At 45.5% G+C, this 24,529-nt stretch overlaps 1 protein-coding gene across 1 annotated transcript in view; it reads left to right on the top strand.

Moving 5' to 3' along the window:
* iqsec3a (IQ motif and Sec7 domain ArfGEF 3a) overlaps window positions 1–24,529 on the top strand; it is a gene marked incomplete at both ends in the record, with an annotated part of 237,932 nt that overhangs the window by 117,668 nt on the left and 95,735 nt on the right. The window contains 2 exons of the mRNA XM_083652288.1: window positions 3,291–3,912; window positions 22,786–24,056. Of these exons, the coding sequence (XP_083508414.1) occupies window positions 3,291–3,912; window positions 22,786–24,056 (1,893 nt within the window). The remainder of the gene's footprint in view (window positions 1–3,290; window positions 3,913–22,785; window positions 24,057–24,529) is intronic.

Genomic DNA, 24,529 nt, shown 5'->3' with positions numbered 1-24,529 from the left:
GCTTATGCCGAAATGAATGCTGGGATACGTGCCTTGCCAAGTTGACACAAGTCACCAACCAGAGCATCCTCGGTAAAGTGGGCATGTCGAGAACACATCTGGAGATTTTAAGCGTTCTTGGCGAAAGGTGAACTTTGCATTGGAACAGTACTTGGGCTGCGAATGATGACGTTTCACAGGGACACAAGAACACAAGAACACACAAGAACCCTTATTGAGAAACGGCCCTGGACTCGAACCAGCATCGACCCGCGCCGAATCACATAAGCCCGTTAACAGTCATGGATGGGCGAGCAAGAAGCTTCAGCGGGCACTGTAATTACATTCTGGACGGAACGCATGGAGGCCATTGCGTTCATCTGTCTTCTATACTGACATATGGAGAGAGAGAGAGGCAGCTTCCATGGCTTGTCTCTGCCTCGTCAGTCACGTTGACACCTGGAAGCGTTCTATCTCCTTACCTGGGGGAGGACAGAGTGAGAGAGGGGGGGAGAGAGAGAGGGGGGAGGGGGTTGGACAGAGAGAATGACTGGAAGCTTGACAAAAATGGATGAAAGGAGGCGGGGATGGAGAGAATTTGAAAAGCAGCAAATGTCTGTTGAATGTCTGACTTGGAGGGGGGAAGTGGCACTCTCGTAGAGGAGTTGTTTACAGAAACTCGAGTTGACGCACACAAACACACAGACACACACAGTTTATGCGATCAGCGTCTGTGTTCATTTTACATGCTGATTTACTCGGAGTCCTTTCGCACCTCGTATCCATACACAACCTAATCCCTTTTAAACACCTTATCGCGGTGCACAGCGTGTCAAGTTTATTTGGTTCCCTGATCAAAATTCAACTTAAATCCAGCCTGCTTAGCTGATTGGTTTGCAGATTCTCTCTCACCAGAAGTATTCCAGCAAAACACCAGCAGGACAGAGCACATAGATTCATAAGGGTGGGGGGAGGGGGTTTGGTGGGGAGATTGTGAACAGAGATGGCAAGATTCTTCTCCTGATGAAGACCTCTGTTTTTCCTGGCAGGTCTATTTTTTGCTGGAAAAAAGCTCGCCTGCAGCTGAGTGCAGAGGCACCAGGCTTTATTTCCTTATTCTTAATTCATAACTCATACAAGCTCTATTTTAGAACCCGCAGACCACAAGCTATATCTCCGTAAAGAGACGTTCTCCTCTGGCTTATGTGCCATGTGTGATGAAAATGAAAAGCCAGCCTCCTTTGCAGTACACAAAATCTGTTTGTGTTTTTATTCCATTTTAAGGCTGGCTACACAGACAATGATGCTCTTCCAAATATTAGAATGAAAAATAGCAGTATATATATATAGACTGATACCACCTGTAGTAATAACACAGATAATTCCCACTTCTCCTCTCTTCCCACTTGTCTGTGCAGCTCTGGGAAAGAAGTCGATTTATCGACGGTGCCTCGATGCCTCTGTGAAGGCCCCACTGTGCAATGAAGCCCCTTCCCGCTTGGGGAGAAGCATGGCGGTTTTCTTCTGCAGCACACTGCAGCCTGAATATCCTGATTTTATGCTCGCTGACTCCAATCTTATCACCGCATCCAATAAGGGAGGAAAATGTCTTATCTTAATCTCGGTTATCATGCCGACTTGCGGCCGCAACCGCTGTCAAGGAAGTGATAATGCGATCAGTGTGCGAACCTGGCTTGACTTCAAAGGCTTTTCAGGTTTAATCTGGAGATGCTGAACACGTTGCCTCTTCATTACTGTACATGTGCGTTAGCCAAAAGGAGGTGAACTGGAACAATACTGAAAGACAAACATGAGCTGGTGTTTTGATTTGAATTCTAATTCAAATAGTTGTGAACTGGTATGCATCCACTCATTGCTATGACTCACCATGTGTAGATACAGTACACCCTATGGAGTCTTAAGAGAAGAACATCTCGTGGATAAGTCTTTAGAGAAGAAAATCACATGCTTTGAAGCTCTTTGGGTGGTTCTCCTGGCCATCAGCAGAGAACTGGGAAAGGAAGAAACTGCAAATGAATCACAAGATGCTGTGAAAATGGAGAGGAGCCTGAAAGTCAAAGCAGTCACCGTTAAAGCCCAGAGAAGTGATCGGGATGCTCGGGGGACCAGCTGACATGTCATCTCTCAGGCCTTGGGGTAAATAGAGGGTTTGATCTTGTCACACATCAGTCATCCTCTTGTACTGTAGATGCACTGCCACAGAATGCAAGCTTCTCTTACTCAAAATTGTGTTTAGCTCTTGTTTAGTTATTTCCAATCCATACCGAGCAAATTACTTCATTCTTATATCAATTGAACAAACACATAAAGCATGCTCATGAAATATAGACCATCAACAATCATATTTCACTTTCCTATCTGTCATGGATGGGCGTTCCTTTTGGTTGAAGGCCGTGTGTTTGCTCTAGACTCTCAATGTTAATCACACAATGGCACGGCGGGCCTTCAGGGCCAGCCTGAAGTGTGACTTCATCCGCACGTAAACTCCATCACAGTCCAATAGGAATGATGAAGCTGTAGGCCACAGCAGTCTAATGGGAGAGAAAAAGACAGTGACACAAGAGTGTGACAGAGACAGAGAGGCGGGGGGAGAACTCGCACCGAAAAACTCAAGCATAAAAAATAGGTTATATAAGACCCTGGCTGGCCTGTTAAGAGACAGTTCCCCCCTCCCTCCCTCCCTCCCTCCCTCCCTCCCGTGTGTCCTGCTATCACAGGCTGCACCTCATGTTGGTATTGCTCCATAAAAATGCTGCATCCATGTAACCACTCACACATAATATACAGTGTATATAGGAGTATCAGGGACATTTGTGTTAGCTGCATGATTGTTCCACGTGTCTGTGTGTGTGTGTGTGTGCGTGTGTCTGTGTGTGTGTGTGTGTGTGTGTGTGTGTGTGTGTGCTTGTGTGTGTATCACTATTGGCTTTATTGTTTCTTCACATTTTCTTTTGTGAAGTTTTTGCTGCAGTCTGTAATCGCTTTTGATCATATTTTTATTTTTTTATTTTTTTACTGCTGTAGACTGTGGCTCTGTCAGCTGTGCTGCACATTCTTCTTCTTGTCCTTGTCTGTCAGTGGTGTGTCTAGACAGACAGAGAGACAGACACAGAGAGAACAGATAGATCAACCGGCTTTGTGCCCCCCTCCCCCACTGCACACAGTTGGTAGCAGAGTCATACAGAGAGAGGTCAACTTCCACTTTACCCAGGCAGCCATGGAGAAGAGGTCAGAGCTCACCCTCGGATGCAGCAGCAACCTCACTCTGCGTTTTCTCCTCCTTTCTGCAGCGATGACCTTCCTCCAGACTCGCCTTTGGGGGAGGAGGGGAAGGGAGGAGAGGGGGAGGCCGTGCAGTGTGAGGCCCAGTCGCAGCCACAGACCCAGATCCAGCCCGAAACGCAGCCACAGCAGGAGACTCTGCCCCAGGCCCAGCTGCTGTCTGAGCCTCAGTCACAGCCACAGACTCAACCGGAGCCCCAGTTTGAAGCTAAGCCCCAGCCGGAACCTGAACCCGAACCTGAGCCCGAGCTCGAACCCGAACCCACACCCCAGCCTGAACTGCAGCCCCAAGTTGAGGTCCCGTGTGAGGAAGCAGCACAGGACGCCCCTACGACGACGCCTGGCGGAGAGGAGCCAGAGGAGCCTAAGGCGGATGTGGGGGAGGCAGAGAGAAAGCAAGAGGGAAAGGAGGAGAAGTTGGCTGAGAGGCAGGAGGGCCAGGCAGCAGTGGTGGAAGAGGAGGAGGAGGAAGGGGGAGGAGGAGCTAAAGGAGGTGGTGGTGGTGGTGGTGCGGGGAGGCGAGCCAGTCTGCACCACACCACCTCGCCCTGCAGGGTGCAGCGCAACGGGGCCTGCTCCCACTCCGCCACCTCCGACTATGAGCTCTCGCTTGACCTCAAAAATAAGCAGGTAGGGTTGTGTTGGGGATGGGGGGTGTTGTATTGTTTGGGTGAAGGGAAGGGAGGGGAGGGGGGTAACCGGACCTGTGTGTATTGTACGTCTTGTGGCCTTAGATGTACAGTATGTCATCTACTGTCTGAGGTGGAGGCCTTTTGCTTTGGGGTCAAAGCTGTTGTTTGGTGCGTCAGTGTGTGGCGAGTCTTATTTTGTGGCTGTATTTTTTCTTCTTCTTTTTGCTTGTTTGTCGTTTTGTCTCTATTGGCACTGGTGGACTTTGGATGAAATTTGCTATCAAGCTGTATCAATTGACTGGATGATTCTGGCTTTGAATTTTTTTCCCCAGAGTTATTTAATGCCAATGCGAGTAGTCATCTTTTTACTTCATTATATTACCATGACTCATCATTGTCATTGCCAGCACCGTCATCATTGTCACCATCATCCTAACATGGTTTTGTTTTTCAACAGATTGGAAGTGATGAATTTTCTGACAACAATTACAAAGTTTATTCCTTAAGTTGTTTTTAGTGCCGTGTTGTAATTTAGTGAGAGTAGGGTGACTTGTGTACAGTGATTTGTTGTGCATATTTACACACATACACACCCACACACACACCCACACACACACCCACACACACACACACACACACACACACACACACACACACACACACACACACACAATGAAAAAAGGATCACCATTATATTATTATATTTGCATGAATTACCATTTGTCTTCTCTCCTGATATTGTGTTATTGGGCAATGAAATGTACACATTTCAAGATTCAAGATGTTTATTGTCACTCCGGTTGCACAAGTACACTTGTGTGAAAGTCTTAGGCCGGGAGGCTCCACAGGACATCAAATATAAGCAAAAAGCAACATGTGATAAATAGCGTCACTGTCGGGCGGAAACCTCGTACTGTAGCTCCAAAACCACAACTTTTCAGGAAATGAAAAAAAAAGCTCTTAACTGAAAGTTGGCACAGTGTTTTCATTATGGTCAGTTACTCGCTGGATGTGTCATTACACTATTAATATCTTACCTGAATAAGCTCAAATGGTGTTACAGGATTATCATTCCGACTTCGAGGCACTTTCTCCGGGGCATGCCGCCTCGTGCAGCCGCTCGCCTTCCAGAGCACACAGCCGCATGCAGATACCTCCAGGCAGCTCCTCCAGCAGCGACCTCGAGCCCGCTATGCCCTATATATGCCCGCTATACCCAGCTCCTATGCCGGATTAGAGGCACCCGGATTAGAGGCACCCTCTCGGGGGCACACAGCCTCTCGCTAACGCTAACATCAGTCTCATCAGAAACCACTTCGGTCTGCATAGTTTAAATGAGTTTGCAGCCTAGGGATAATTGGAAAACATTTTATTGATCTATTTACGTCAGACGAAGACAGAAATAAACAAAACGAAGTCAGAAATAAACGGTGACATTCAGTTCCGTTCTGCTGTGTCTGCTTTGCAGGTATTTCCTCCTGCCTGGCTGCCCTCGAAATGGAGGCAGGGGTGGAGCTTCAAGGTTTTGTCGACAGTTTGAGGGTGAATGGAGTTACGAGACTAATAGTACCGGTAATACAAAAATAAAAATGGGTTTCCGACCTGTAAAAAGTGAATTGAACGGTCGTTCAGGCCGGAATTACAGCTCGGAAATTCGGGTATCATTCAGAGCTCCAGTTTCTCCGAGTTGACGTCACAGCCACATCAAAATGGCAACTTGCATCGTTAATGATAATCACAGAATTATTATAAAGATGTTTGTTGACGTTTTAACACACAATTTGAGGTCTTAATTATGTAACGTTTCATATGTGTTTGTGTCATCTGTGTTTCGCTCTGTGTGAAATTCAGCATTCAGCATGTTCGGTTAGCATTGTTCGCTAGTAGGTAGCTACCATGCTAACGTGGGTTGCTATAGCAACAGTTTGGGTTTCCCCCCCGAGCGGGAGGTGCAGCGTGAACGCAAATCTGTCCGGGCCGGAGGTTCCGTGTTGAAACTTACGGCGGTCAGAGTTGTCTTGAATGCGGTATTAGTCACAAGAATGCTTTTCCACTGTTTACATTTTGTAAAACCCACAGACAGACGTGAAGGGTGACCAATGGCATTGATTTATGACAAAAAATAAAAATAAATAAATTCTACAACAGCATGAGTGAATACTGGATTCTGATTGGCTAGCAACAGTGGTAAATACGCCAACAATCTACAGTTCGGCTCCAACCGCAGTATCACTCCGCTCCCTGATGCTGACTCCGCTCCCTGTGCTGACTCCGCCCACTGTTAGCCTGTCAGTCTGCAAATCTCTAACAAGGAAATGGCCGATCTCTAACACAAGGAAATGTCCGATTTCGTAGTAACGTTTGATTTACTGGGTGGATTGAGTTTTGAGCAGTGGTTAGATGAAGATGAAGGTGAAGTGAACAAAGAACAACATGGTGAAATTGGGGAGAGAGAACTGGCTGAGCTTGAGTTGTCACGAGTTCGGACTAGCGGGAGGTCGGACTAGCAGGAGGTCGGACTAGCGCCCGGACCCCGAACCTGGGACTGTCAAACAAACAAACGCCCTCTGCCGTCACCAGATATCAACACACCACCACCAAAACGGGCTGCTTTAGATAACTGTTTAAATAACTGTACTTTTACAGGCAATGTATCAATAACTGTGAATCCCGTTAAGGAATAGGTTAGTTGTTTTTTGGCTCAAAGGCAACTAAATGTTTAGTGCAATCATTGATCTTGTGTATGGAACTATATTCTGTGGCGGAAGGATAAATGTATTCTGAAACCAGTAATGATTGTAAATAATGAATTGGATGTTACAATTGTGTATTTTTTATATTATTTAGTAGCTGTTGTAGAAAACAAATTTACCACTCGAGGTCGGGGTTTGTGGCCACATTTACCACTGGTACAGGGTTTATAGCACTCGGCTTCGCCTCGTGCCACAACCCTGTACCAGTGGTAAATGTGGCCACAACCCCCTCCCTCTCGTGGTAAATTTGTTAAACATTACATACCGACAGCGACGATGTGAAACACAGCATACTGTAAAGCCAGCAGAAACACACAAGAGCAATAATAATAAAAATTTGAAAAGAGAAAAACAACAATGAGAATGGCAGTGCAAGGTGCTACAATTCCCCATTTCCATGGAGAATAAAGGCAGCCAGAGACTCTTAACACGTTCACTGCCAATGACGTATTAATACGTCAAAAATAATCCAACGGTTGACTGCCAATGACGTATTAACACATTCAGTGCCAGCGACGCCATATGGCGTCATTAGAAATTTACCGTACAGTGCCAGCGACGCCAAATGGCGTCATAACTCGATTTTTTTTTTTTGACGGGGGGGTGTCGATCTATGCCTCTTACATCGCCTCTTACAATATTCAGAGGTATTGAATGTGTCTAACCTATTTTACAGAACCCTTAGGTGGCGACAGCGCTCTCCAGATGAGAGAACGTGGAGTGAAACACACAGAAGAAGTCATTGGGGGGAAGGAAATCGCATCGCATCCGTCCGTATGCAGCGGCTTCATTGAAGCAACGTTTAGCTGTGCCCCTGCAGCAGCCAATCTGCTATCACAATTGAGCACCTCGATGTCCGCTGCAACAGCCTCCGTGTCCGCTGCAACACATGATCAGCCGTGGATTTGTTATTATTCTCAACTCGAAGCATGGGAGCTGGTACACGCGGCTGTAAAAAAGCAGGATCTAGCTGACTTTTTCAGTGCTGAGCACAGGCAGAGAAAACGAGAAAACAGCAGAGCAGAGAGACACTCCGCCCACAACGGGGGGGGGGGGGGGGGAGGAGGAGGGGGGGAGGTGGGCACGCAGAGCCAAGTACACAACACAGACCCAGACAGCAGGACAGGGTTGGCAAACGCAAGCCAGAATATCCGATGCCCACCAGCAGCAAAAGATCAGCAAGAAGCTGCAACCAGCAGCGCATGCAGGCGCCAGCGCTGCTGGTTTCAGCTAAAAATATTATTCTTCCAAACAAAATTCCCTTGCCTTCACTGTTTTATTGAAGGAAATTATTTTTGAGGTGTGACTACATCAGAAAATTAGCTTCAGAGTCAGTGATGTGCTTGAAATGTTTAATTTCACAAAAGGCTCATTATCTCAGCTCGTAGAAAAAAAGCTCTGTTTTTCGTTCGATCAAGCTATCTTCTCCGGCTCATAACTAAAGAACGGAAAATGGGATCAATAAACTTTTTTTTGCAGGTGATAGAAGAGAGTCTCATCGTTATTTGTGCGTGTTCAGTGTTTACATAGTAATTATTAAAGAAATTATATGACTGTTTTAAAATGCATTGCGGCCTATGTGGCACAGCAAGCAACCTTTTGCCCAAGGGCCGTGGCACTGAAAGTGTTAATACGTCAAAAAAATGAATTTTTTTTTTTTGACCGTGGGATGTGCATCTAACCCTTTTACATCTCTTATATAATTATTGGAGCCACCGAACGTTTACAACCCATTCCACCGAGCCACTAAGTGGCGACAGTGCTCTCCTGACTAGAGGAAGGCAAGCAAAAAGCAGCCATTCTCATGAAAATGGATGGGGGAAAACGCTTTCGTTTTCGCGCTGATTGCTGGCGATGCGGGATTGCAAATTTGCATAATAGATTACAGGTGGAACACACTTTGAAACACGCAGCATAAATATGACCAGAATCGCAAAAGCTTCTCTCAACCAAAACTCCAAGAAGCGAGCGAGTCCATCCAGACTTCCTCAAACAGCGGCCGCGCAGACAGGCAGCAGCAGCAGCAAAGCAGTGAGACTGGTGACAAGCTTGTGACGGCCGCTGCAGCCAAGAAGAACGCCCACGGAGGGAGGAGTTGGAAGGAGAGGGGGGTTTCCTGCTGTTATGGAGGAAATTACTGTTCAAAACTATTGTTTAGATGTCTGACGTCTTACTGATGCCAAAAATGAATGGTTAAAGTGACTGTTCTATTGAATTTCACAAAAAGCCGTTTATCTCTGAATAATTTTTCTGACGCTGAAACCATGCTGTATTCAACTGCTAATGCTTACATAACTACTAACTCTACAAACTAACTCTTTTAGACAGAGAAAGCACACATTCTATTAGTTCTTTTGAGATATTGTGTGTTCACAAAATCTTAGCAGAAAAGAATCCTCGGGTCTTGAAAGATGAGCCAGAATCCTCAAAAAACCCCTCTGGCAGAAGCTAACTACAGTAAAAAAAAAAAAACGTCTGGCAGTGAATGTGTTAACATGTGATTGTTATCTGTCCTCGCGGTATCGCAGACAACTAGTGGCCGTGCACACACGACGCGCTTATTTGAGTTGCCAGTGCCTTTATGCAATGGGACGCGCTAAGCGTGCTCCTCTTTCAGGTACCGCACCTCGTGTTTAAGTGCCCTTGGCATCTATTGTTTTTTGGCGGAGCGCTCTGGGCATCTCAAGCGGAGAAAAGTTCAACATTTGGAGGAAAAGCACGCTGCTCGTCATTTTCACTCCTCCTACCTCTTCTCCTGCCAGGGGGATTTTCAACCTCCACTGCTGCCAGAATTGCCAATAATCTGGCTTTCATGTTTACAGTGCGAACAATTTACAACAACAAACAGACGAAACTAGCTGGCTACCGTCCGCGTGATCGTTGCGTCCTGAACTGTACTGCACGCGACTGCAGGGAAAAACAAAACAAAGCACAGAGAAAAACGCTCTGTGCACTGTGTTTTGTGCTCAATGGAAACGCTCTCGACATGATTTCCAAAGCATTCACACGTGTTGTGTGTGCACGCCGCCTAACGCAGTCTGTCCTCTGGTTGACTCTTTAATGCTGATATGTGTATGAACTTGTGACTGTGTGTGTATGTCCATGTTCTCATGTTTGTGTTTTCATCATGCTGTTCATCAGGGCCTTGGGGATCATCAGATAATCATCATCTCCATTTCAAGATCCATCAAAAGTTCACCATCCATTATCATTATTAACATCTAACCATCATCCTTCAGTGCATGGATCTTCAAGCAGGTAAGGCAGAGATTGCACAGCAGAATTTTGGTCCAGTCTGTGGGCCCATTTGTCTCTGTCCTGTGCAACTTCCTTCAACTGGAAGTTCACCAAGGTTAACATACTGTAGTGATAGCACATCGTTTCCCAATGCTCATGACTTGAATTGAAAATTTGTACATTCTTCATAATGTACAAGATAGCGGAGCTCCCTCCCTCCTTCAAGCCTACAAACCTCAAACCGTCATTGGTGTTACAGTCTCCACACTTGACCACATTTTATCAATAACCCTCCCAGAGCAATCATGTTTTAAATAGTAAACATACAGTTTGAGGATTTGCTGATTCTAGTTTGTGAACTGAAACCTTGGTGTCAAATGTGCCTTAGGGGCACATTTGTGTCTTCAACACGACTCTGAATCTAAAATCGATTCAGACAGAAGGAGGTGATAGGGCTAAATTGACTTGATTCTCACTGTGGCCATATTTGTTTCAATTCAGTGTACGTGAGGAAATATACAAGAGAAAGCTGTACTATGAGCTACAGAAGCACAAAATTCACAAAATCACTGGTCACAGAATTGAATGTAATTCAATGAGATGGTTGGTTTTGCTTCACTCTTGCCCTCAGCTCCCTTCTGACCCAATTCTCACCACTTTTCGTTCTCACCCATCACTTTGTTAAGTTCTATCAACCTCAGGCTCCACCCCGCGTCTCCCTCCCTCCTGCATCCTCTCTTTTAATCTCACCTCTGAAGGCCGCCCTCCCCCCGTACTCGCCATCTCTCTGTCAGCGATGCTGCAGATACCCGATCAGTGAGATTGATCTTGTGTCTGTACAGACATGCACCCCCCCAGGTTTCACTGCGCCGCCAACGGCTGGGGGTGTAGGGACCTGATGGATCCACAGATCAATGTCAGTGTGATTGGATCAGCAGGGCCGTACCTTGATTGCTGTGGAAGAACTTCATCACTGAATATCTGAGTGTTAACCCGTGTTAACTCAGCCGTTCAACCTCCTTTTCTTTTTTCTTATTGTTTGTGTTTAGGGTTAACTTGACACTGCCAAATGGTTTGTTGTGTGATCGTGATCTCATGATCCAGCTGCATATATGTATATTTATACCATGGTCTGGGTGAATACTCCATTCTGATTGGCTGCAAGGTGTCCATTAATTTGTGATAATGTACAGTGATAATGTACACCTAGCTAAATGGTCTGTTCACCCGTTAATATCAATGTGCCAGGATCACGACAGAGCCGTTTGAGCTCTATACTACCGGTAACGCTTAATATGGCACTTTTATAAGTTTAGAAAAAAATGGAGTCTGTCAAAGTAACTATTTAGATTACCCCTGAGTGCTCAGTTTATTAAAATAACGGGTATTTACAAATCTGATTTTCGTTCTGGTCAGCTGACAGAAGCCGGGCTCTCAGCTGTCAACTGTCAAACCCTCTATTTACAACTTGCAGCAACCAGCAGCCAGGCACTCTGGGAGAGCGCCCGCTGCCTCTATCACTGATACAAATCAAGTCAAGAGGAAATAGATGAGATCAACAAAAAGAAAACAACGAAATGGGCAGTTAACAGCAACACACTGAGAGACGTCCTTGTACAAAACATACCTGGACTCCAACATACTGAAAGCAGATGGTTTTCAGTCTACTCCAGCCACGCGCCACTTACGTCTTATAAGACCCGCAGACATTAACGTAATTCCCTGGAATGCGAGTTTAAACGACCCAGTTACATGGCGTTGCATTCTTAGACATTGCCGTTTTATTTTGTATGTTGTTATAGGCTACAATTGGCCAAATTATTAGTTAGCTTGACTCCAGAATTGTGCCAGGTGCAGCAGGCACTAAGCGGCCATTTTATCCAATGATAGCCTAATCTTGAGCAGCCGAGGGGACTATTTTGTCTCGTCGGTTCTCAACTCATATTCAAGGTTATGAAAACTAGATTTTGATTGCAAAATGCATGGAAATATAAATGAATGGTCTTGTTTTGTTTCTTTGGCAAGTGACCATGGTATAAGCGGGTTAATGCACTTCGAGGTGTCCATTTATTGGACTTCGCGGAGGCAACCATCCTCGGCTTCGACTCGGACGGTATATATATATATATATATATATATATATATATATATATACCCCAAATATATATATACCCCAAAAAGCCTTCTCTTGACCACGCGCTGCTGTGCACATGGTAATCTTACTGTCTGAGGTCATGGCAAGTACACATGTAAAGTCTTAAATTTAGCAATATTTCCCCTTTAAATGTTATCAGTGAAGCAGGGCAAATCCAGTGTGTCTCAGACTAATTTGCACTGTTTTGCTTGCCTTGCTCCAACTCCAAGTCTATTAAATTGCTCGCTTGGAGATGATGGGCCATTCCTTTTTCTTCCCTCAGTCACGGACATAGAAATACATCCGTTTTTTTCTGTTGAATGAATGAATTTATTAAGACAGTTGTTAAAAATACAAATGAACAGATCAAATCCATAAACCACTATTACAATTCACATAGCACCAACACATCTGCTGTGAGGTTGTTCATCAGAGGGAGAGGTCACTGAAAGAAAGTGTGGGTACAATCAGTGTCACAATCAGCTCCATTAGCCTTTTGTTTTCACCAGATAAGTGATTGGTGATCAAGATTTACTTTAAATTAAATTAAGCTCCCACTTGTCCATCTCCCTCAATTGTGTGTTGGGCTTTAATTGCTACAAATCTCTACTTGAGTGTGTTGTATAGAGAGCCAAAGTGAAACGTCACTTCCTGCTTTCTCCCTGTACCAGCGCTGTGAAAAATATGAATGGCGGTGGACGGAGAATAAGGTTACTTTTTTGATCCTGTTTGAATTGTGCCACGGGGTGCCAACGCTAATTTTCTCAATTTAAAACGTAACTTTGCATGTCAAGAAAGTCGCAGTTTGTCGCCAAACTGTTGCACTCAAAGTTATAAATCAGAAAGACTACATGCACTGTCGCCTAAGTGACGTCACTTTCTCTACCGGCAAAGCTGAAGACCGGCGACATGCCACAAGCTTCCACAAGCTATGTAGTTTTTATACTAAACTAACCCCTACGTTTCAGTTTGACGACAAACTGTGACTTTCTTGACATGCAAAGTTATGTTTTAAATTGACAAAATTTGCGTTGGCACCCAGTGGGACAATTCAAACGGGATCAAAAAAGTAATCTTATTCTCCGTCCACCGCCATTCATATTTTTCACAGCGCTGGTACAGGGAGAAAGCAGGAAGTGGCGTTTCACTTTGGCTCTCTATTTAGGTTGCCATGAATTGTATGCCATTTATCTCCATAATATTGTACAACCAGCAGTGAGAAGTGCTATCTGAAGGCCAATAGTTTCACACACAAAAAACAGAAGTAAGAAAGATGCAATATCAAACAAGGGCCAGTTCAGGGTTGTTCATCAGCAAAAACTTCTCAGGACAAACTCTTGCTCCTGTGTTGCATGTCAATAAGTTCATATGTTTACCTGTATGTCTTTTCTGATGCAGAAAAGTGTATTAGCAAATTTGATGACACCGTTCACTTGGTCGCTGACAGCAAAATAGATGTTATCCTCCATAGTTTTGACCATCTTCAATTAAATATTTTTGGCCAGCGCAAGCAGGCTCTATATCTGGCTTTGTCCAGTCCAATTGCTCGTGAACGCTTTATCGCGCTGGCCATATGCGAGGTTCCGACCTAGCCTTGTTTAGAAATGTCTCAACCTGAATTTCTCAACCTAGCTCTCAATCTTTTTTCTTTTCTTTTTTTAAATTGAGACAGGTCAATAGAATCCTGTCAAATACTTGTTTTGCTTTCATTCCAGGTTTTTTCTGTGTTTTCACTGAAAGTATAAGGTCAGATGATTCTCACAAGTAAAGGTTAGATGCAAAAGTCAAGGATTCAATCAGTCATTCAATAACCTTTTCGGGTAATTACGGTAACTAACTTAGGCAGAAGACATATCAGCTGAAAGTACCTTACCGTCATCTGATGACAACAAGACTTTTGGTTCTTTGCATTTTATAATACAGTCAGCGTTAGTGGTGTCCCAGTTTTGCTGTTACATAACACGTTCTCATTAATCCTGCACATGTTTCTGTGCTGTAGACAAGACAATGTGCTTGAGCTTGAAAGTTAATAACAGGGTTTCGCATTTTGCCCCTCATTTTTGCTGCATGTGAGATGTACGCTACTGTAATCATGACTTGGCATCAATCAATGTTTCACTGTGGCAAAAATCACAAAAAAAGAGTGGGCAATATTTTTTTTATATCGAGCAATTGTGATGCACTCGAGCACTCGATGATGTGATCAGTGATGGTCACTCGAGCAATTGTGATGTCATCAGTGAGTGATGCGAACTTGAGCAATTGTGCGCTGCACATGCAAATAGAGCAGGTGAGGCCACGCAGCAGCTGAGCTGCGTATACGAGCCCGCACAGTACGAGAGCTGCTGGGGGTGCATCGGGCGAGCCCGTACATAAAATTGCCAAAGTGGCGTCTTTCTGTCTACGATTTTGGTCCCACATTGTGAGATTTGTGATGATTTTGGTCAGTAATGATGTCATTGATGATGTCACAATGTCTATGACAACATTAGTGATGTCACTCGAGCACTCAATGATGTCATCAGTGATGTCACTCGAGCAATTGTGATGTCATCATGTCTATGACATCATCAGTGATGTCACTCGAGCACTCGATTATGTCATCGCAGTGGTAGCGCTGTCGCCTCACAGCTAGAAGGTCCTGGGTTCGATTCCCACCTGGGACGCTGTGAGTGCAGAAGTAGTGCGTGCCCGTCCGCATGTCCTCGAGTGCCCACCGCCCGGGTGGGGTCGTCAAAAGGGCCTTTCTGTGTGGAGTTTGCATGTTCTCCCCGTGCCCCCTGGGGGTTTCCTTCATATAGGAACCCCTCACCAAAAACATGCAATATCCTGGTCGCTGAATTGGTGCCTCCTCTGGTCGTTCGGGGCGCCTGTTCGGAGGGAGGGGAACTCATTGGAATAGCATGATCCTCCCACGTGCTATGTCCTACCGGTGAAGCTTCCCCTGTCAGGTGAAAAGAAGCGGCTGGCTACTGCCCCCATGTCTCGGAGGAAGCATGGAGCCAGTTTCGACTCTCCCCAGATCGGCAGAGGGTGGGGCAGCAACCAGGATAAATAAATTAAAATTAGCACTAATGGGGAATAAAAATCATGAAAAAAAAAATATCAGTATGGCTGGGTATGGGATTTTTTTTTAAAACACCCCCCACCCCCCCCCCATGGCAGTGGTGTTTGATTTCTAAAGAAATTGGCAGTAGTCTGAAAGTTGATGAAGGATCAAGCCTCAGTCTTTAGTGCCAAACCTATATATTTCTTTTATGTTCTTTTAAATAAATTGCAAGTTCTTCGAAACAGTCCTATTATTATTATTGCAGCTCATGGAATGGCTCCTAGTGAAAGAAAGAGTTTCCCACTGACTTGCTCTTACAGTTACAAAGTTGGCTCTTCCTCTAAAATAAAAACATGACAATTTCCCGTCCATTTGGTTTGTTATCAGGAACATGGGTTTACACAAATTCAAAGCTTACCCTTTACTAATTTAATTTAGCAAATTAGATACAAATGTCAAAAGCAAATTATAATACATGCGTCTGTCTGCTGTGCAGCTTTGTTTAACATTTGCTAAGGTGGAGGTTATAAGACATTTAATGCTATTATAATTGTCTTTTTCTTCTTCTTTTTTACAATGCTACAGCAGGAGAGGGAAGAGATAGCAATTATTATGGCAGTTTACACTAAATAGCTAAATCTGCTCTTTAAAAAACAAATGGTGTTTTACAGACAGTCTGACCCTTAGTTTTGAGAGAAACTTCCTTTTGAAGCAAACATATTTTCAGACTAAAACTCAGAATGCATTCCCTTTGAAAGCCTCTGGGTATTAATATTTCATATATAGACAGACAAAGTCCCGTCATGCCAAGAAATCCATCAACTGCTGTTGTGGTTCCAAAATATTTGAAGTGCCTCTGTATTTGAGCTCAAGTTATTTCTATTTCAAAGTTTTCAATGTTAAGCAAGATCATTACCTCAAATTTCCATATACGGTACTCTATGTTGAACCTATAGATAGCCCTTGTGCATTCTGGATGCATATTTTAATTCAAGACTTTTAGAGACCTATGATAACCTTAATATCACATGGTTTGGTTTAACCCCGCTGTGATCATTTACAAAGAGCCAAGCTAAGAGTTAAATCTCCCATCACTGCTATTTTCCAAAATGTGCTCCAATGTCTTGGCACCGTTTTTGCACTATATTGTTTCCCAGTGAAAGGGGGAGCATGGGGTCAGGATGGTGCTGATTCGCCTGTCGAAATCCATCTGGTGATCCGCCCTGGCGGAACACAGCAGTGTCATCGCTGCTCTCTCAAACCGCTGCGTCTCCGAAATTATCTCTCTCCATCGGCGCTTAGTGAAGTGATCAGAGGCAGAACTGACAGTGGGCTAATGGGTGCGGGGGTTTCTGCAGTGCTGCTCTTGCCACGGTCGTCCATCTCTCCCCCTCTGTCTGTCTGTGTCTCGCCCGCTCCCCCACACCCACTTTCAATCTGCATGAGTGACCCCCACCTAAAACTGCAATGATTAGTGGATTAATCAATTAGTCGATCGACTGAAAATTAATCTACAACTATTTGTTATAATCAATTAATCGTTAGGACACATTTTTAGGAAAAGAACACAAACAACAAAAGATATCTTATTCCAGCTTCTTAAATATTTTCTGGTTTCTTTCGTTTTTTTCTTTCTTCATTTTTGGCTTGTGGACTGTTGGTCAGAACAAAAGAAGACATTTGAGGATGTCATCTTGGGCTTTAGGGGAACATTTATTTACATTTTTATAGACCAAACAACTAAGCGATTAGTCGAGAAAATAATCAACAAATTAATCGATAATGAAAATAGTCGTTAGTTGCAGCCCTAATGTTACCCACACCAGGAGCCACATGTATTAGCTGGCCTGGTGTCAAATCCTGTCAGATACCTGTCCTCTGTCTGTTCTACGCAGTCTCCCTCTCAGTTTTCATATTGTGTCATCTGAAGAAAAATGATGGAGAGATAGATGGCTGTTCACTCCTTTGAAAGAAGAGAAAAAAATTAAATTAAATCTACACTCCCTCTCTGTCATTCATTAGCTCCTTCCATCCATCTCCTTCCATCTTGCCCTGCTGGCTGTAATTCTAATGGAATGGCAGTTTATCAGCTACACACTCAGAAGGAGAAAGAAAAGCGTCCCGGCACCGGTTCACACAGAAGGCAAAACAAACAAGCCAGACTGCCACATTGAATCAAACATGGCCGCACTGAGGGCCCTTTCTCACGTCCAGGGGCACCTCTGCGGTGGCACTCTTTGCAAAATTTGTTATGATGAGAGACACCTTTCTGAGTAATGGGGTCAATATTACTTCCACTGCTGTCTTTAAAAAAACGTACAAGCTCCCTCTCAGAGAGCAGACAAAGTGATGAGGCTAACCAAGCTCCCTCTCAGAGAGCAGACAAAGTGATAATGCTAACCTTATCATAGTGAGTGTGTACATGCACTGAACAGTCCAGATTAAAAAGTGATGAATATTCAGAGTGAGTTCGACCAGGGCAGGATTAACCAACCACAGGGCCCCTGGGCACTTGTCCTATTGGGCCCCCTTCTCAGAAAGCAGAAATAATACAAATGTCAACTTTTTACAGGTTCAAGTAATCTGAAACTCAGATGTAGCTATTACAATCTGCCATTCCTTATATCTAGAGTCCGCTCATTCAAATTGAGAGTGATAACAGTTTGTCCAAGAACAAGGCAAGCGTTAGTTCATAGTTTTAGGCGGTGGGCCTTCCCTTTGTTTACATTTGGATTAAGGATACAAGGTCACATGGCTAACCTTGTGAGGCCGCTGCAATTGTGAGATCACGATCGCACGAGAAATTCATCTTGCCGTGCTCCAAGCTATTGGTTTAACTCCGGCCAAGCAGTGAGCTGGACCAATCGGCATCCAGAAGTAGCTACGGGCGGGATTTAGGTGTGACGTGAGCGAGAAGAGAGCCTGTGATAGAGTGATAGACAGGTGGTTCATCCAATCACCTGCCAAGTATGTTTTTGAACATGCCTGCCATTTTCTAAACAGTTGTTCAAGGATGGGTTCCAGATGGCTCTGTGTACCAAACCATCTGGCAGTGTCAGGCTAACAGAATGAAGAACCAACACAAAAAAGTGAAATTAAATGTTGAAATTGACTGAAAAGGTTTGACTATGTCTTTACCTAGACCCTACGGTATATAATTAGTGATCTGTATGTTAGTTGGATGATATTCACTAAAGGTACTGTCCATAAACATACAATCACAAATAATCAATAAGTAGCAGTTTAATAATTGTGGTTGGGGCCTCCGTATCAAAATAAATCTTGTTTAGGGACCCACTGTCAATAGAGGCTGTGAATTTGGCCCTGATAATACTTTTAAACTGTGGCCCACAGGCCTGATGCAGGTAAGTGTGTGCCAGGGTCCCACTTGGCTACACATTTCAATTGAAATTAGTGAAATGTTACAAAATATATTGAACACGGATGCGGGACTAATAATTTGGCGCCCGTGTGGTCTGGGTGCCCTGCATGCCAGGTCATACAGGCATGAGTTCGACCAGCCTTCAGGAAGCAATGTACAGTACTCTATTGAGAAGTCGCCATCAGCAGATACAGTGGAGTTCTATTCAGAAACCACCTTAATATTCTCAGTACATACACCCCTCTCTGCAGTGAAATGTAAATTGAGTAGATAAGATGGATTTCTCAGTGTTATTCCACTTTTCTAAAGAGCTTTGTATGTGATTTGGTTCTTCAGATGACAATGAGAGAGGCTGCATCTTGTTGAACTAACCACTTATCACAAATTGCAAACCCTTGAGGCATTACAGCCTATCAGTGCCTCTGTGCACAGGTCCATAGGAGGTATTACAGCCTATCAGTGCCTCTGTGCACAGGTCCATAGGAGGCATTACAGCCTATCAGTGCCTCTGTGCACAGGTCCATAGGAGGCATTACAGCCTATCAGTGCCTCTGTGCACAGGTCCATAGGAGGCATTACAGCCTATCAGTGCCTCTGTGCACAGGTCCATAGGAGGCCTTACAGCCTATCACTGCATCTGTGCACAGGTCCATAGGAGGCATTACAGCCTATCACTGCATCTGTGCACAGGTCCATAGGAGGCATTACAGCCTATCAGTGCCTCTGTGCACAGGTCCATAGGAGGTATTACAGCCTATCAGTGCCTCTGTGCACAGGTCCATAGGAGGCATTACAGCCTATCAGTGCCTCTGTGCACAGGTCCATAGGAGGCATTACAGCCTATCAGTGCCTCTGTGCACAGGTCCATAGGAGGCATTACAGCCTATCAGTGCCTCTGTGCACAGGTCCATAGGAGGCATTACAGCCTATCACTGCATCTGTGCACAGGTCCATAGGAGGCCTTACAGCCTATCACTGCATCTGTGCACAGGTCCATAGGAGGCATTACAGCCTATCACTGCATCTGTGCACAGGTCCATAGGAGGCATTACAGCCTATCACTGCATCTGTGCACAGGTCCATAGGAGGCCTTACAGCCTATCACTGCATCTGTGCACAGGTCCATAGGAGGCATTACAGCCTATCAGTGCCTCTGTGCACAGGTCCATAGGAGGTATTACAGCCTATCAGTGCCTCTGTGCACAGGTCCATAGGAGGCATTACAGCCTATCAGTGCCTCTGTGCACAGGTCCATAGGAGGCATTACAGCCTATCACTGCATCTGTGCACAGGTCCATAGGAGGCATTACAGCCTATCAGTGCCTCTGTGCACAGGTCCATAGGAGGTATTACAGCCTATCAGTGCCTCTGTGCACAGGTCCATAGGAGGCATTACAGCCTATCAGTGCCTCTGTGCACACTGCACAGGTCTATAGGAGGCATTACAGCCTATCACTGCATCTGTGCACAGGTCCATAGGAGGCATTACAGCCTATCAGTGCCTCTGTGCACAGGTCCATAGGAGGCATTACAGCCTATCAGTGCCTCTGTGCACAGGTCCATAGGAGGCATTACAGCCTATCAGTGCCTCTGTGCACAGGTCCATAGGAGGCATTACAGCCTATCAGTGCCTCTGTGCACAGGTCCATAGGAGGCATTACAGCCTATCAGTGCCTCTGTGCACAGGTCCATAGGAGGCATTACAGCCTATCACTGCCTCTGTGCACAGGTCCATAGGAGGCCTTACAGCCTATCACTGCATCTGTGCACAGGTCCATAGAAGGCATTACAGCCTATCAGTGCCTCTGTGCACAGGTCCATAGGAGGTATTACAGCCTATCAGTGCCTCTGTGCACAGGTCCATAGGAGGCATTACAGCCTATCAGTGCCTCTGTGCACAGGTCCATAGGAGGCATTACAGCCTATCAGTGCCTCTGTGCACAGGTCCATAGGAGGCATTACAGCCTATCAGTGCCTCTGTGCACAGGTCCATAGGAGGCATTACAGCCTATCAGTGCATCTGTGCACAGGTCCATAGGAGGCATTACAGCCTATCAGTGCCTCTGTGCACAGGTCCATAGGAGGCATTACAGCCTATCAGTGCCTCTGTGCACAGGTCCATAGGAGGCATTACAGCCTATCAGTGCCTCTGTGCACAGGTCCATAGGAGGCATTACAGCCTATCACTGCCTCTGTGCACAGGTCCATATGAGGTCTTACAGCCTATCACTGCCTCTGTGCACATGTCCATAGGAGGCCTTACAGCCTATCACTGCCTCTGTGCACAGGTCCATAGGAGGCCTTACAGCCTATCACTGCCTCTGTGCACAGGTCCATAGGAGGCCTTACAGCCTATCATTGCCTCTGTGCACAGGTCCATAGGAGGCCTTACAGCCTATCACTGCCTCTGTGCACAGGTCCATAGGAGGCCTTACAGCCTATCAGTGCCTCTGTGCACAGGTCCATAGGAGGTATTACAGCCTATCACTGCCTCTGTGCACAGGTCCATAGGAGGCCTTACAGCCTATCAGTGCCTCTGTGCACAGGTCCATAGGAGGTATTACAGCCTATCAGTGCCTCTTTGCACAGGTCTATAGGAGGTATTACAGCCTATCAGTGCCTCTGTGCACAGGTCTATAGGAGGTATTACAGCCTATCAGTGCCTCTGTGCACAGGTCTATAGGAGGTATTACAGCCTATCAGTGCCTCTGTGCACACACAGGTCTATAAGAGGGCGGTGGCTGACTTTGTCCAGGCCTGTGCGAGAAGAGATTAGTCGCTGAAAGTCACATTTTGATCCCTCATGGCCTCAGTATAAAACCATTCATTCAATTGCCTTTGGATTTACAGGGGGGATGTTTTACGTGGACAGAATGAATCCTCATGTCCACATCGTCCCGATACAAGAAGCCTTAACGTAGCACTGAGGGAGGGAACAGCAAGCTATTCAATTGTCTTATAGAATTAAATTATATGCTTATTTTTAATGTGCACATTATCTACATCGCATATTTAGATTATTTACATAGGCTATGTCAGTATTCTTAAACTGACAAATATGATATACGTATATCCAGGTTTAGGGTTAGGTGTTATTTCATGAAAGACAGATCTTCCTCCACATTCATGCCTTGATAAGGTTAGAACAGAACCAATTATATTCATTGATTTAGTCTGATTTAAAAAAAAGAAAAAAGGATTTCCAAGTAGCGTGACTTGAGAAGATATGAGCTCTTTCTGGGCACTTCTAAAGATACCCACACCCTGATTGTTCTGGGAAACTCAAAGAGATTTCATTCAGTGTTTGAGCTGCTGCCAGATGAGGATGGCCATATTACATCTCTATCTGTTTCCCACAGCATTGAAGCCATTTTTCACAGGCAAGATTAATGGCTCGCTCAGTTTCAGACAATTTCAAGTTGTGTGGAGGGCATCTCAATAGAATTCTCAGAGATTATGAGTTCTGTCTGCAGAGGAAATGAACAGTTTGTCCAAATGTGTATGAGTCAGCTATTACACTGCTGTTTCTCTCTCAGATGGTGAAGCCAGCCACCTTGCATAACAAAATAATACAAATATGTGAGATAAGCATATGGACCCTGTCGCTAATGCATACTGGACTTTACCAACGAGCCTCTTCATTTCATGGCATTTTAATTGATCCTTTTTTGAACTATAATTATCCCATTCCTCACTCTTTTTCTACCCAACTCTTTTATTTCCTCCCCAATCCTTATTTCCACAGTCTTATTTCGACCCTGCTTTACTTGGTAATGACATGGCATGCGTATTACCCTTTCACTATTCAGCCATGATGGAAGGGAGGATTTGACCTTGGCAATGATATGTCTTGCCTATATATTTGTATCGTAAAAGTGTGGTGTGTAGGTACATCCATCACTGTCATAGGCACATATATCCTTTATTCCTGAGAGCCACTTATAGTATTTCACCAGTGATTGCAGCTTGTGTTGGGAGAGTAAGCCTTCTTCCAACATCTGTATTGTAGTTTGTTGAATAGATTCAGTACATTTCTGTGTTAAAGTTCCAAAGACATAACACAAATTGTTTGCAGATTTCTGTGTACATTTTGAATTTTTCATACTTTATTCTTGTGTTCTTTGTTACTGACTCAATTGTTGGCCTGCTTCTAACTTTAACTTTAACTTCTAAGACTTGACAATATAGCATTATGTATCTATTATTTGTTATAGGCTTTTATATTTGTGTGCGTGTGTTTTCTTTTTTCAAACAATGAAGGGAATTCCACTAATATTTTGTTCCCTTTTCTATCCCTGTTTCCTTCTATTTTCTAGATCGAAATGTTAGAGCACAAATACGGTGGCCACCTCATCTCCCGCCGCGCTGCCTGCAAGATCCAGACCGCCTTCCGTCAGTACCAGCTCAGCAAGAACTTTGAGAAGATCCGCAATTCTCTGCTGGAGAGCCGGCTGCCTCGGCGCATCTCCCTGCGCAAAGTCCGCGTGCAAAACACAGAGGGTTTCTCCGCTGAACGGGCCCTGGCAGAAGGCTGCAACTTGGCGGGCATCCCACTGGTGCGCTCACCGTCTCTGCCCGCCACTGTTGGCGGCACCCTGACCGACCTGGAAGACTCCTTCACCGAGCAGGTCCAGTCACTGGCGAAGTCTATTGATGATGCCCTCAGCAACTGGAGCCTGAAGACCATGTGCTCACTGCAAGAAGGCGGCACTTACCAGTTCAGCGCCGAGTCCTTTAGCACAGCCGCTGAGGCTGCGGCGGCAGCAGTGGGAGCAGGAGGTGGAGTAGAAGGAGGTGGAGTGGGAGAGTCCGTGGCTCATCAAGGCCCGTTGGACCCCAGCGACTTGTCGAGAAGCGCCAGCAAGCTGATGATGGCGTTCCGGGACGTGACGGTGCAGTTTGACAGCCAGAACTTCCGTGTGTCGTCGTCAGTCTTGGGATCTTCGGCTTCTGTCAACCTTGGCAATGGCGTCCAACAAGGAGTACCCTCCGCCACCACCATGACCACTTCCTCCACAACAGACTCCACTCCACCCTCCATCCCGCCGTGCGCCCCACAAGACCCCCCTCCTCCCCCCCATGTGGAAGTCCCAGCAGAACCCGTAGACCCCCCTCTACCCCCTCAAGAACCCCCACCGCCCCCGGAAGCGGTTGAGATAGGAGGGGACGAGCAGGACACCGACTTTCCTGACCCCCCTCCAAGTGAAGAGGAGTTAGGGGAAGAGGAGCAACCTCCCCTAACCCCTCTAGACAAGATGGCCGCCCCTCAAGGTGCAGAGGAGGTTGCGGCGGCAGCGGCGCCGTCCGCAGAACCCCTTCAGGAGGCCGTGGCGTCGGCGGCAGAGCCCCCCCTGGAGGTCAAGAGGAGCGGCTCGGAAACAGCGAGCTCTGAACAGATGAGCAGCAGCAGCACGTCGACGGAGGCGCGCTCCACCTCCGAGGCCTCGTCCAAGGAGGCGCTGCAGGCCATGATCCTCAGCCTGCCACGCTACCACTGTGAGAACCCCGCCAGCTGCAAGTCGCCCACGCTCTCCACTGACGTCATGCGCAAACGCCTCTACCGCATTGGCCTCAACCTCTTCAACGTGTGAGTAGCCTTCCAAAAGCTGCACTTTCTTCCTTCATTCTTCCGTGATTAGAGGATTGTGATTACGTTTGTCAACAGACTTAAACCAAACCAAAAATCTCTAGTATGTGAGATGAGAAGAGTCTCATGTCTTTCTGTCTCAGGTGGGGCAATAGTTTTCAACTTTGGGGGTCTGAAAGTTTTTGTAATTGAGTGTACTGTGTAGCTCACTGTATACTGTACGGAGAGTGACGGTAAAGGTATTGTGTATTTTAGTTATGTATGGGCAATATGGCAAATGGGTGAAACGTATTCCTCTAACAAATTCAGAATATTGTCATTTTCCGAATAATAGTGGAATATTGTATGTAAACGTAATCAGTGACATGTGAAGAGTTCTCCCAAAGCACCACACATATTTACAAACACAATCCTGAAATCGGACTAATGTGGGACACTTAATGGCCTCATTTCCTCTCCTGCTGTGGCCTCTG

Source organism: Poromitra crassiceps (assembly GCF_964638095.1).
Source record: "Poromitra crassiceps genome assembly, chromosome: 2".
NCBI lineage: Eukaryota > Metazoa > Chordata > Actinopteri > Beryciformes > Melamphaidae > Poromitra > Poromitra crassiceps.
Note: the sequence above shows the minus strand (reverse complement) of the source record. Positions and strands in the feature narration are given on the sequence as shown.